This window comes from Phascolarctos cinereus, unplaced genomic scaffold, assembly GCF_003287225.1.
Source record: "Phascolarctos cinereus isolate Bilbo 61053 unplaced genomic scaffold, phaCin_HiC Scaffold_4;HRSCAF=312, whole genome shotgun sequence".
Taxonomy (NCBI): Eukaryota; Metazoa; Chordata; class Mammalia; order Diprotodontia; family Phascolarctidae; genus Phascolarctos; species Phascolarctos cinereus.
In genome coordinates, this window is record NW_027555847.1 from 201,911,854 (window position 1) to 201,924,274 (window position 12,421).

The window sequence follows — 12,421 nt, forward strand, 5'->3', positions numbered from 1 at the left end:
AGGTGGGAGGCATGTCTTCACTGTCATCTGAACTGGTCAAAATAAGGAAGAATATGGAGAGGGAGGGAGAGAGGAAGGCAAAGAGAAAGTGAGAGTTGGATACAAAAATCCATTTCACTCAACAGGAAAAGAGGAGATAAAAGGGAGAAGGAGATGGAAAATTAGAGGAAGGGTAGATTAATTAGTCTTAAGCAAAACAAATGCTAAAGACGTACAAAAAAAATCTAAAGCTCTTTTGTTTTTTTAAAATTTATTTTATTTTTAATTTGTGGAATAAAACAAGAATTTCTATAACATAGTACAATAAAAAAGATGATTGCATATGAAACTGCAAACCTATTATGCTCAACTTGTTATTCCTTTCAAATATACAACAAAATTATGTGTAATTTTTTTTCCCTTTTTTTTCATTTCCAACCCCACCCCCCACCCCTGCCCCAGAGATGGCTCTCTATAAGTTAGGAAATAGCTGACACATATCTGTATATAAATGTGAAGGAATACTATTGTGCTGAATTCTTATCAGTGTAATGATCAACTAGGGTTCCAGAGAACTAACAGTGAAATGTGGCACCTACCGCCTGATAGAAAGGTGAAGGACTCAGAATGCAGAATGAACCAATTATTTTTTAAGCATGGTCAATGTGGAAATTTGTTTTGATAGACTATGTACGTATGTAATGAGTTTTATCTTTCTTGTTTTCTTAAGATCAAAGATTAGGAATGAGGGAAAGGGAGGAAGAAGATCTTGGCTGATTAAAACAAATTGTGTGTGTGTGTGTGTGTGTGTGTGTGTGTGTGTGTATGTGTACCAGGTACTGTGCTAGGTGCTATAACGACAAAGAAAAAAATCAAAAGGCCCTTGCCTTCAAGTAGCTTATATCTATGGGGCAAAATGTGTATTTAAAATCACATATAGAACATAGATCAAATAAATACAAGCTAGTTGTAGGGAAGGGACACTAAGTTTGTTCTTCATTCTTGAAGAGGACCATGACATCAGGGAGTTGATGACATGACTTGTAATTTACTTTAATTTGAGGGAGGAAGGGTTGTACAAGGTCACCAGCCAGCCTCACTTTCTCCTCCAGAGCTATCTGGGTCTAGTGGCGAGATATAGATCAGGACAACTGCAGATGGCCCCAGATGCACTGAGAGACCTTGGCCTTTTTAAGCTGAGGTCTTCTCAAGTTCTCACTTTGAGTGAAGCAACACCAATTCAGTGGATAGGCCTCTTTAAGCAGTGAGTCAAGGGATGGCTAATTTAATAATAATTAAAAAAAAATCAAACTGGGAGACCCTCAGGGTTGCTCACCAAAAGAGAAACAGCTTCTATTTACCTTCCCTCTGAACCAGGAGGACCCAAAAATAACCATTAAGTGATGGAAAGATCAAGAAAGGCTTCATTTAGAAAGCAGTACTTCAGCTGAGTCTTACAGGACACTAGGAATTCTAAGAGGCTGAGTACAGAGGAAGGTGCCCATAATGGGCATTACAAAGGCAAGAAGACGGGAGACAGAGTGTTGTACATACAGAACAGTAAGAAAGTGAACTTGGTGGGACCATAGAAGGTGTTATAAAACTTGGAAGGTGGGAAATGGCCAAGTTGAAAAGAAGTTTAAATTCCAGGCAGGACAGTTTATTCATGATCCTGGAAGTAACAGGAAATCACTAGAGTTTATTAAGTAGGGGAGTACCATAGTCAGACCTGTGCTTTAGAAAAATCATTTTAACAGTTCTATGAATGATGGATTTGAGAGGAGAGAGACTTGAAGCAGGGAGACCAATTAGGAAGTTATTGCAATTGCCTAGAGGAGAGGTGATAAGTACTAAATTAGAGTGGTAGGTATAGGAATGGAGAGAAGGGGAAGGGTGCAAGAGATGAAGGAAGAAACTACAAAAAATGGCAACTGACTGGATATGTAGTTAACGAGAATAAGGAATCAAGGATATCAAGGTTGCAAAGTTGAGTGACTGGAAGGATGGTAGTACCTGCAACAGAAATAAGGAAGTCTGGAAAAGTGTTCAGTTTGAGGAGAGAGATAATGAACTGTTTTTGACATGTTGAGTCTGAGAAGTCTATGAAATAACCAGTTCAAAATGTATAACAGGAAATTGATGATGTAAGACTGGAGATAGAATATATGGATGTGAGAATCATCCATACAGAGATTACAATTAAAACCATGGGAGCTGATGAGATCACCAAGTGAGAGAGTATAGAGAAGTTTCCCGATTGAAAAAAAAAAAAGAAATCTGTCTGGTTTAGGGAATTTCTCGGAGAACTTGCAGCTGGTTGACTCTGCTCTGGGCTTGACTCTCTTATCCAGCCTAATACACCCTCCCTGCCTTTTCTGAGAACTTCCATGCCTCACGCTGAAAACTCATTGGCCAACCAATCAGATGCACTTGAATGAGGGCTTATCTTTCACCTATAAAATTTGTGAATTAGTCAGTCAGGCAACAAGCACCTACTTTGTGCCAGACTCCATCATCAAGTTGCTCTTAGGCAGATGAGACAAACGTCTCATTGTATTGAGTATCATTGATTGACTAGGAGTTGTGTCAAGAGCTCAATAAAACAGGTATGCCAAATTTCATGTCAGTTTCTTCTAGGAAAATTGGTCTAGAGACCATAATTCCTAAGAGTCTAGAGGTTTCCATGGTTGTTTCTTTATTTGTCCTTGCCCTCCCTGCTCCCATCCCAAGAATATTGTTAGGCTTTGAGGCAGCTAGACGGTGGGGTAGATAGAGCAGCGGGCCCAGAATCAAGAAGACTTGAGTTCAAATTTGGCCACATACTCCACTAGTTTGGTGACCCTGGGCAAGTAATTTAACTTCTGACTATCTCAATTTCTTCATCTGTAAACTAGGGATAATAATAGCACCTACCTCATAGGGTTGTTGTGAGTGTCAAATGATATAATATTTGTAAAGCACCTGGCAAGTTGTAGATATAGTAGGCACCTAATAAATGCTGATTCCCTTCCTCTTTTCCTTCATGGGAGTTAAGACTCCTACCATAAAGTTCTAAGAGCTTTATACATTATTGGCCTGTCTGAAATCTGAAACCCACTCTGAGTCCCAAAGTTGCTTCTGATGGGAACAAATATAACAACATTCATTTCAAAAAGCATTTATTAAGCATCTCCCTTGCGGTAAGCATTGTTCTAGAGGCAAAAATAAAGACAGTCTCTGCTCTCAAGGGGCTTACATTGGCAGAGGTGTGGGGGGGGTGGAGGTGGGGAATGGACATTTATACAGATAAGTAAACATGAAATCTATCCAAAGCAGATACAAAGTACTTCTGGGGAGAAGTAGAGCACTAATAATTGTGGGGATCAGGATAGGCCTCATTTAAAGTGTTTAATGAGTTAGTTTCGGTATCATTCAAATGGCAGTGCCTCACGCCATCAGTTTATCACATTTGAAAGGAAGGACTAAAATGGCTCTGGCTACATGAGTGGAATAAAGTCTTATTTCTATTAATTCAGAAGTTGACATTAGGCATGGAAAAGAGACATGATCTTTTCAGCCAGACCTTGTGAAGGAAAAACTTGAAATGTTTCTATCTCCTTAGGCACTATGGTCATAGCTGACAGTAGGGAGAGTATTGGCATGGCTCCCAGAACACTATATGGCAGGCAACACAAAGAAGCCCTTGGCTCACTTGGTGCTCATCAATAAGGGCTGGCTCTACCTTCTTTGAGGGAGGCAGGGAGTATGGGTGACACAAAAGCCTTAAATCCATGAGCCAGGTGAAAAGGCCACTCAACCAGAAGGAAAGGGACCTAAATAGTACCACAATAAATGTTGAGAGTAATGAGGTCTGTGCTACTTTGTTATCATTTCACACCAATACTATAATTAATAGATATTATTGGGGTTTGCTAGGACCAGCTCATCCTGGTCCTTTCAAATTGTCCATCAGCAGGAACAAATATGATCTTATCAGTCGAAATGACATTAAAGAAGAAACATTGAAATCTGCTTTGCTGCTGCAGCCTAAGGAATACAGAATCTTTCCATCTGACTTGTAGCTGAAACCTTCCACATGTGGTATTTCCCCCATTTCAATGTGAGCTCCTTGAGAGCTGGAGCTGTCTTTTTTCTATCTGTATCTTCAGATCTTAGCACAGTGATTTGCATAAAGTAAGTACATAATAAATGCTTCATTCCATCACCCAATTCCATTAGTCACTTACTCCTCCCTATTTATGCTCATCTCCAGGATAATCAAATTTGGCTTATTTATTGGGAACCACATGACCCACCCACTCTCCTTTGTCAGTCATCTCTCACCTCCTCACATTGAACCTCCTCTATCAATCCATTCTTCCCAATCTCTTCCAAACTCCTGGACCTTGAAACTGATCAATGAACTCAGAACCTGATCTGCACATGTTCTTTCTTCCCTCTTGGTCTAAAACCCCAAATGTTAAATTTGGCACCTGCAGCCTATGACTTGAATGTCTCTCTTAAGACAATTGGATCCTCCCAACACATCCTCCTAATATTCATTGACTCTTCCTGGCTGTTCTACCTGACTCAATGTATCCCAATTCATCTACAGCCATCAGAGGACATTTAAGGCTACCTTGTATCTAATCCAGGTAATCCAGTGGACAAAATGGCATCCTGTAACTTGGTCCTATTTAGGAGCGTAAATTTTTATTTGTGCCATTTACTGTCACACAACCATAGCTACTACAAGGAAAGAGTAGACTACATAATCTTGATCATGTAAACTTGGGTTTAGAATACATTATAGTCTTTTAAAATATAAATTTACTAGCCTAATCATCTTATAATTAGAATAACATTCAAGTTAATTGTAATTCCCTGAGCAGCAACAGCTTAACAAGGGGAATACATGGCTAGAGTATATTAAAGTCAGTTGCAAATGCAATTTTATTGATATAATTCAGTTGTACATTATCTGATTTGGGGCATTAGCCAAAAGAGCTCATTCTTAAAAAGAGGGTTCTACTTAACCAGAAGGTAATTCATCCTATAAGGTAATGAGCATTTAAACATTTTTCACCCTATGGAAGGATGGAGCAATCTGGAAACTGCCTATACTTGTCATAATTTTCTGGAGACAAGCTCCATCCTGATCCTTGTACTTTTTCCCTCCTTCGCTCCCCCTTCAAACTCCCATAGCATTTTCTTTATGCACTTATGTCTTATTTATATTTGCATTTTACTGGACATTCAAAGAATGCTTTAAAGGAAATAATGATTCCTAAAAAATATCCTGTAGTTATAATTTGTATAGAAAAGAATTACCTGTGTATGAGCTGTATATCCGTATTAGATTAGAAGCTCTATAAGGGCACAGAACTTGTCTTGTTTAATCTTTGTATCTCCCCCAATGCCTAGCTCAATGATATGCCCATAATAGACGCTCAACAAATATCTGAAGAGCTAATTGAATCAGAGACAGATCAGCCTTACTAAACAACTTTTTTCCTATGGAACAAGAAGACTGGTTGTGGCATAAAGCTTTATCCCCGAGAAGTAGATTTTATATACATATATGTGTGTGTGTGTGTGTGTATACACATATATGTGTGTGTGTGTGTGTATGCATGTGTATGTGTATATATATGTATACATTATATTCAGTGATACCTGAGTGATAAGAACACAACCTCAATTCTATGTCTCTGACCTAAGCAGTGGGGTTTCCATGAGAACTCACAGAGACTCCCTTCTCAGGAGAGCTTGAATGCACCATAGTATGGAGAAATGGATCCTGGGACTCTTGGAAACTGATAATAAGAAGCACTAGGTTAAATAGATGGAATCATTGTCAAGAGAACTGAAGAAAGAGAAGTCTTTCAGGGCATTTGTGTAATCTGAACTGGAGTTGTGATACTAATGTGATTCTAATTCATGATACTAAGTTGTGATACTAATGAGTTGTGATGATGCTCAATGCTTTATTTACACCTATTTTTACTCTTTTACACTTTATTTACTTATATATAGTAGCATGGAGAAAGTCTTTTTTAAGTGGAATGAACTTGAATTTGATTTCCGAAACTCCAGACAGCATTCACAGAATGCTATAAGGAAATAAAGATTCTTAAAGAACCCACCTATTGTGAAAATTTTTATCAGCTTCCAAATAGAGAATTTACCTTTTGGCCTGTCTCCATCCCACTCCTCATTTTCCCAGTTGTATTGGTAGTTAACTACAAAAATGTATTTGAGGGAAGATAGATAAACTTCTGTGATGTCCTTGCAAAAAAGTTAAAAGTTCTTATGACAAAAGTAATTTTTCACTCATCCTTGTCTCCAGTGAGCATTTTACAGCTAAATGAAAGACACAGGTGGCAAATTTTCATGTATTCATGCATCTTGGGTTACTTTCCGATAGCCTTGCGTAGAGATGAATTAATGTGATTTTGGACCAAAGGGTCACATGAACAGAGCTATTAAGACAAAATAACATGAATCCAACCATACAGCCTGTCTTATGTAAATTTTCATTCAGCTTCTTTTTAAGTTATGAAGATACAAACTGTAGGTGGCTTGGAAAAACTATTGCCTATAGTCATTTACAAACCTTGTTTGATGCGGGTGAAATCTATAATCCAGCTTTCATCCCAAAACATCTTTTGCTTCTGATACCAAAACCACTAAAAACAAAACATCCATAATAAGGAAACTGTCCATCAAAAAATGTATTAAGCACTTATTAGATTCCATACATTGTACTAAGTTTTGAGAATACAAAGAAAGACACAAACACAGCCCCCACCCCCAGGGAGCTCACATTCTAATGAACAAACAACAAATATTTGGACTGTTGTGCTATGAAAATTATGAGCATTTCATGCATAGCTCACACTAGTGGGCATTGTCATTGCTAAAACTCATAAAGATAATATTATTAAATAAAGACAAGCTGATTATAAATAATCCAATAGAGGAACCTATGTATAAACAATAATAAAAATGAAAAACTAATAAACGGAACAGTTGAGATAATGCCAGTTTACTTGAAATCACTTTCGTGCGCCTCTACATACTTTGCCTCCATATTAAGATAATAAGATTGGTAATAAAAATTGCTGACACTTGGGTAGCTAGCACTTTGCATGCATTATCTCATTTAATACTACTGACTTTCCTCTCTTCTGATATATTTGGAAAATTTGAAAGGAGGAAGACTATGGCACAGGTAAATGAGTAATAGGCCTCAAATACAATCTCTTTTATCTGAAATAATGAAAAGGAACATGATCTCAATAACCCCAAACAGCAGGATATCCTAAATTATTAATATTTGGCTTTGGAATACATTATACAAATTTTGGAGGTTAGCTTCCCTACTTTAGGTGGAGGTGCTTCCCTATTTTAGAATAAGATCCAAATGAATTCACATTTCCTAAATATATACTAATTGACTGCAGGGGAAATACTGAGAAACCACAGTGGACTACACAGGTCAGATAAGTGACTAGTGAACAAGCTTTTTATATGTTTCCTTTGCGTGTTGTTTTCTTTTCGTATATATTTTTCATGTCTCTGTATTACACGATAAAAAAAAATTTAAGTGTCCCTCTGTACAGTGGAAAGAGTACACTGGATGTAGGATCAGAGGATCTGGGTTCAAATCCTACCTCTTATGGTTACCACATGTGTAATCTTTAAATCACTTAAAGTCCCTGGGCTTCAGTTTCTTCATCTGTAAAATGAGAAGGTTGGACTTGAGGCCCTCTAAGTTCCCTCCCAGGTCTAAATCAGTGCTCCTATAATCTTCTGAGATGCTACAACACGTTGTATTGTGCTCTGTACATAGTTGTAATAAATCAAGTCCTTTGGGAGTTAGGGACAACATTCCATCTAACTTCCAACAGTATTTGTGAAATGGCCCACTTTTGTAAAGCACAGTGCAAGTCTCAGGCTACCAGGAGTAATGTGCTACTGGAAAGGCAACAGAAGAAAACATTGAAGATCATCAATGAGTGATCATCTATGTGAGGGAGCAATATAAATAAGTGAAGAGAGAAAGTGTGTGAAGAAAGAGGGGCAAATCACTTTAAAAGGCTCTTATTTCATCAAGAAATTATAGCATTTGAGTTAGAAGGGACCTCAGAGACCATCCAATCCAAACCTCTCATTTTACAGAAGAGGAGACCCAAAAAAGTTAAATGAGCAAACAACTTGCCCAAGGTAAGAAGTTCCAGATGTCAAATTTGAATCCAGGTCCCCTGACTCTCACCCCACTAATCTTTACACTCTACTATCCTGCCTCATTCCTCCTGGGATCTCACATAAGCATCACCTTCCTCTTTTCAGCTCTCCTTAATTCAGCTAAATGAAGCCAAAACCAAATGGAGAGGGGAGCAGTTATTGGATGAGTCTGGGCTATGACAAACAACATTTGGAATTACTGGGGCCAATCACAGTTACTCTGTCTCCTAAAGAGGGCTTGAATTACATGGAAGAATAGTGATTTGCCCAAGGTCAAACAACTGGTTAGAGGCAGATCTGGAGGTAGGAGGCTAGATTTAGAAACTCTAGACATCTTTCTATCAAACCATTCTACGTGTGATGAGATGGCAGGTCTAGACAAAGGAGAAAGCTAGAAAACAAGTAGCTAAGGAAAAATAACACAATTGTTAAGCAAAACCTACCATGATTGTCAGAATGAAAGCAGTACAAACCAAACAGATTGGCAAAGCAGTGGCTACCCAGACATCTGTAGTAAGTGGGCATTCCCCACAGTCCACTGGGCATATGGAACATCCCTCATCCTCTTCACACAGGCCATCCCCGCATACTGAACAGAAGGGAGAAAGAACAACAACAGAATGTTAGGAAATGAATAATTTCAGAGCCAAAGAGAGGAGAGCCAATAAAACAAAAAGCAGAGTATGGCCTAGGGGGCATGGAGCCCTGGGTTCTAATTAATGGTAAACCAGGCCCTGACACTGACTAGAGTGGGCCAAGCATTTCATTTCTCAGTATCTCATTTTAATAAATTATAAAATGGGGATGGGGGCAGATGATCTCAAAAGTCTTTTCCAGCTTCAACCTCCTATGATAGGGGCTTATAGTGCCAAGCTTTATTCCGAATATTTTTCTAAGGAGACAGTGTGGTGTCATGGGAAAAAACCATGAGATTCAGAGTTAAAGAAGCTAGGGTTGAATTATTGTTCTGTTACTTATTATCTATGTGATCTTGGTCAAGTCACAACTTTCTTGGGCCTCAGTATCCTCCTCTGTAAAAATTAGAGGGTTGAACTAGATGATTGTAAATAAATGTTCCATCCAGCTTTGACTCCTATGAATTCTAATTCTATTATTTTTTTTCACCCAACATTTATGCTGTTTCCAAAGTGACTCAGTTTATAAAAACAAAGTAAAAAACTATGTCTTGCTTATTTGGGTAGTTCTCCAGGACATTTTGCATTTCACTGAACAAGAATAAAAACTTGTAATTTATAATGGTAAATTGATGAGAACTTTCACACCGATTTCTTTGTAAATTTCTTCTAGTTCTATTTCTAACAGTATCCTCAGAGCATGTTTAGAATGAAGCTATTCTATCCCCAAAACTCCTCTTTCTGGGATAGATGAGTAACTTTCTCCAAAAATGTACTAAATGGCTCTCATTGGTCTCAATGCAGCACCATTTAGAATGTTAGCACATCAGTGAATGAAATAATTTCTGATCATTTCAGAAGTTATTACAGTTACTGGGTAGTAGCTTAAGTACTGGGACAATTTAGTCCAATGGAACAAATAATATTCCAAGGACTGATTATACAAGAATTCAACATGACTCCCTTCTAAGGGCCTTGCAATTGGCATCGGACAAGGCCCAACCCACGCCTAGTCTGGCAGTAAGTAAGAACATGTAGCTCAGAATGCATTCCTGCTGGCAGAGAAGTGGCTTCAGTCTTCCATGGTGCCAAGGGTATGGTTTGTAATTACTTTCAGAAGCCCTCAGGGGTTCTGGCAGTTTCCTAAAAGACACTGAACACAAACACTATTCAGACATATAGGTTAGTTTTAACCTTCTTGTACTCCGGTGATCTGTGTGATATCAAAAATAGACATTTCTGGGGCAGCTAGGTGGCCCAGTAGATAGAGCACCAGCTCTGGAGTGAGGAGGACCTGAGTTCAAATATGGCCTCAGGCACCTAACACTTACTAGCAGTGTGACTCTGGGCAAGTCATTTAACCCCAATTGCCTCATCAAAAAAAAAAAAACCAGACATTTCTTCAAACTACTATGGTATCTCAGAGACCACTGCCTCTCCTGAGTCTAAGGTTAAACCATCTGTTACAGGGTCTTTCTATTGGACTCCCATAGAAGCCACCATGTGGAAAAACTACAAGGATCTATTCATAAACCTTGAGGGCAGTTGTATATGCAACACACTTCCTTGAGGACTCAAGGTCATGCTGCTTGGCATCCATCCTGTGCTTAGGAATCCTGTTGACTAGAGTCATATTGAATATAGAATGAGGCCAGCATTTATAACAGAATTTATCTGTAAGCTCCAGTCTGTGTGCATGGCAGCCATCAATGGGGTCTGAGTCACTACCTATTGTCTTCTCAATGTAGAGCACACATTTAATGGTACAGGAATACTCTACTAGCCTTTCCTTACTGCTACAGAATATCAAGCAGACTCACCAGAGAGTCTGAGACAGGGGCCTATGAACATGTATCAATAAGAACTGAGAAAAAGAATCTATTAAAGACACTTCACTCCTTTGACCCAGAAATATCACTACTATGTCTATATCCCAAAGAAATGAAAGAAAAGATAAAAGGACCTATATGTACTAAAATATGTATACCAGCTCTTTTTGTGGTGACAAAGAATTGGAAACTGAAGAGATGCCCATTAATTGGGAAATGGCTGTGGTATGTGATTCTGATTGGAATACTATTGTGCTATAAGAAATAATGAGGGGATGGTTTCAGAAAAACCTGGGAAGACTTATATGAACTTATGCAAGGTGAAGTGAGCAGAACCAGAAGAACATTGTACACAGTAACAGAAATATTGTTAACAATAAACAACTGTGAAAGCCACTCTGATCAATACAATGATATAAGACAATTCCAAAGGACCCATGATGAAAAATGCTATCCACTTCCAGAGAGAGAGAAATGATGAACTCTGAGTGCAGATTAAAGCATACTTTTTTCACTTTGTTTTTCTTGCTTGTTTTTCCAGCATGGCTAATAGGGAAATATGTTTTACATGACTTCATATGTATAATTAATACCACATTGCTTTCCTCCTCAATAGGTGAGGGAGGAGCTAGAGAAAGGGAGAGAATTTGAAACTCAAATTTTAAAAAAATGAATGTTAAAAATAAATAAATAAATTTTAAAAGAGAAAGACTTCACTGTAGGGGACAGACTTACTTTTATTTATCCCATTTTAAACTATGCCTTTTGTTTTTATCCTTATCTAAACTTATCCCTCTCCTCTTCCCCAGTGATCCATCTCTCATAATAATGCTTTTAAAAGAAAAAGACAAAAAGCAATTCAACAAAATCAGCAACATATCAGCTACTGACAGTATATGCAATATTTGTGGAAGATTTAAGTAAACAAAAAAAAATTAGAACTATGAAACTGATGGGGATCTTAGGAATCAACTAGACTAACCACGTTGGTTTACAGAGAGAATGGAAGAGGGAAAGAAGGGAGGTTGGGGGACAGAGTTGGAATCAGTAGCAGCAGAAATCTGGGTTCAAATCCTGCTACTGATGCTTGCTAGTTGTGTCATCATAATCAAGTCACTTAATTTTTTAGAATCTCAGTTTCTTGTCTATAAAATGGGAATGATAATAACTGCTATACCTGCCTCCTAGGTAGGCTCCAAAAAGATATTGTATGTCAAGTACTTTTTCAACTCTAAAAGACTATGTAAATGTCAGCTGTTATTACAATCCAGGTCACACGACTCCTAGTTCTGTCCTATTACAAAGTGCCTCCACAGAGACTTAAATAGGAAATCTCTGAAACAGTTCCCTTGAGAAAAGTTCACAGTTAGTGGCCCATCATGGCCAATGATCATTCACACACCCCAGGACAAATGCCACAGACCCTTTCTTTGTGCGATAAGAAACTATCTTACCTGTTGCATGCAGTACTGTGGTTTGGGCTTCCAAAGCTACCTGCATCTTTCCAACTCTGATATGAGCAATAAGAGAAGTCACACCCACATGGACTAACACAACCTAGAAAAGAAAAAGACAAACAATAGTAAACAGCATGACTCCAGCGTTGTTAATTCATTCATTTCCCTTTGTTCATGGGATGGTGCTTTCAAAGGATAATAATGATCCATATCTGCCTCCCAGGCACTTGGATCAGTAGCATCAAACTCTGCCTCCCATTCAAATGAACAAAACATACAGAACATTAAGGTC

General features: G+C 38.2%; 1 protein-coding gene across 1 annotated transcript in view; it reads right to left on the bottom strand.

Annotated features, from left to right (window-relative positions):
• Positions 1 to 12,421, bottom strand: part of LOC110200851 (atrial natriuretic peptide receptor 1-like) — a 127,671-nt gene that overhangs the window by 82,004 nt on the left and 33,246 nt on the right. Inside the window, exons 7-10 of the mRNA XM_078151924.1 lie at positions 12,127 to 12,229; positions 8,652 to 8,797; positions 6,575 to 6,647; positions 4,402 to 4,423 (exon numbers count right to left, since the gene is read on the bottom strand). Of these exons, the coding sequence (XP_078008050.1) occupies positions 4,402 to 4,423; positions 6,575 to 6,647; positions 8,652 to 8,797; positions 12,127 to 12,229 (344 nt within the window). The remainder of the gene's footprint in view (positions 1 to 4,401; positions 4,424 to 6,574; positions 6,648 to 8,651; positions 8,798 to 12,126; positions 12,230 to 12,421) is intronic.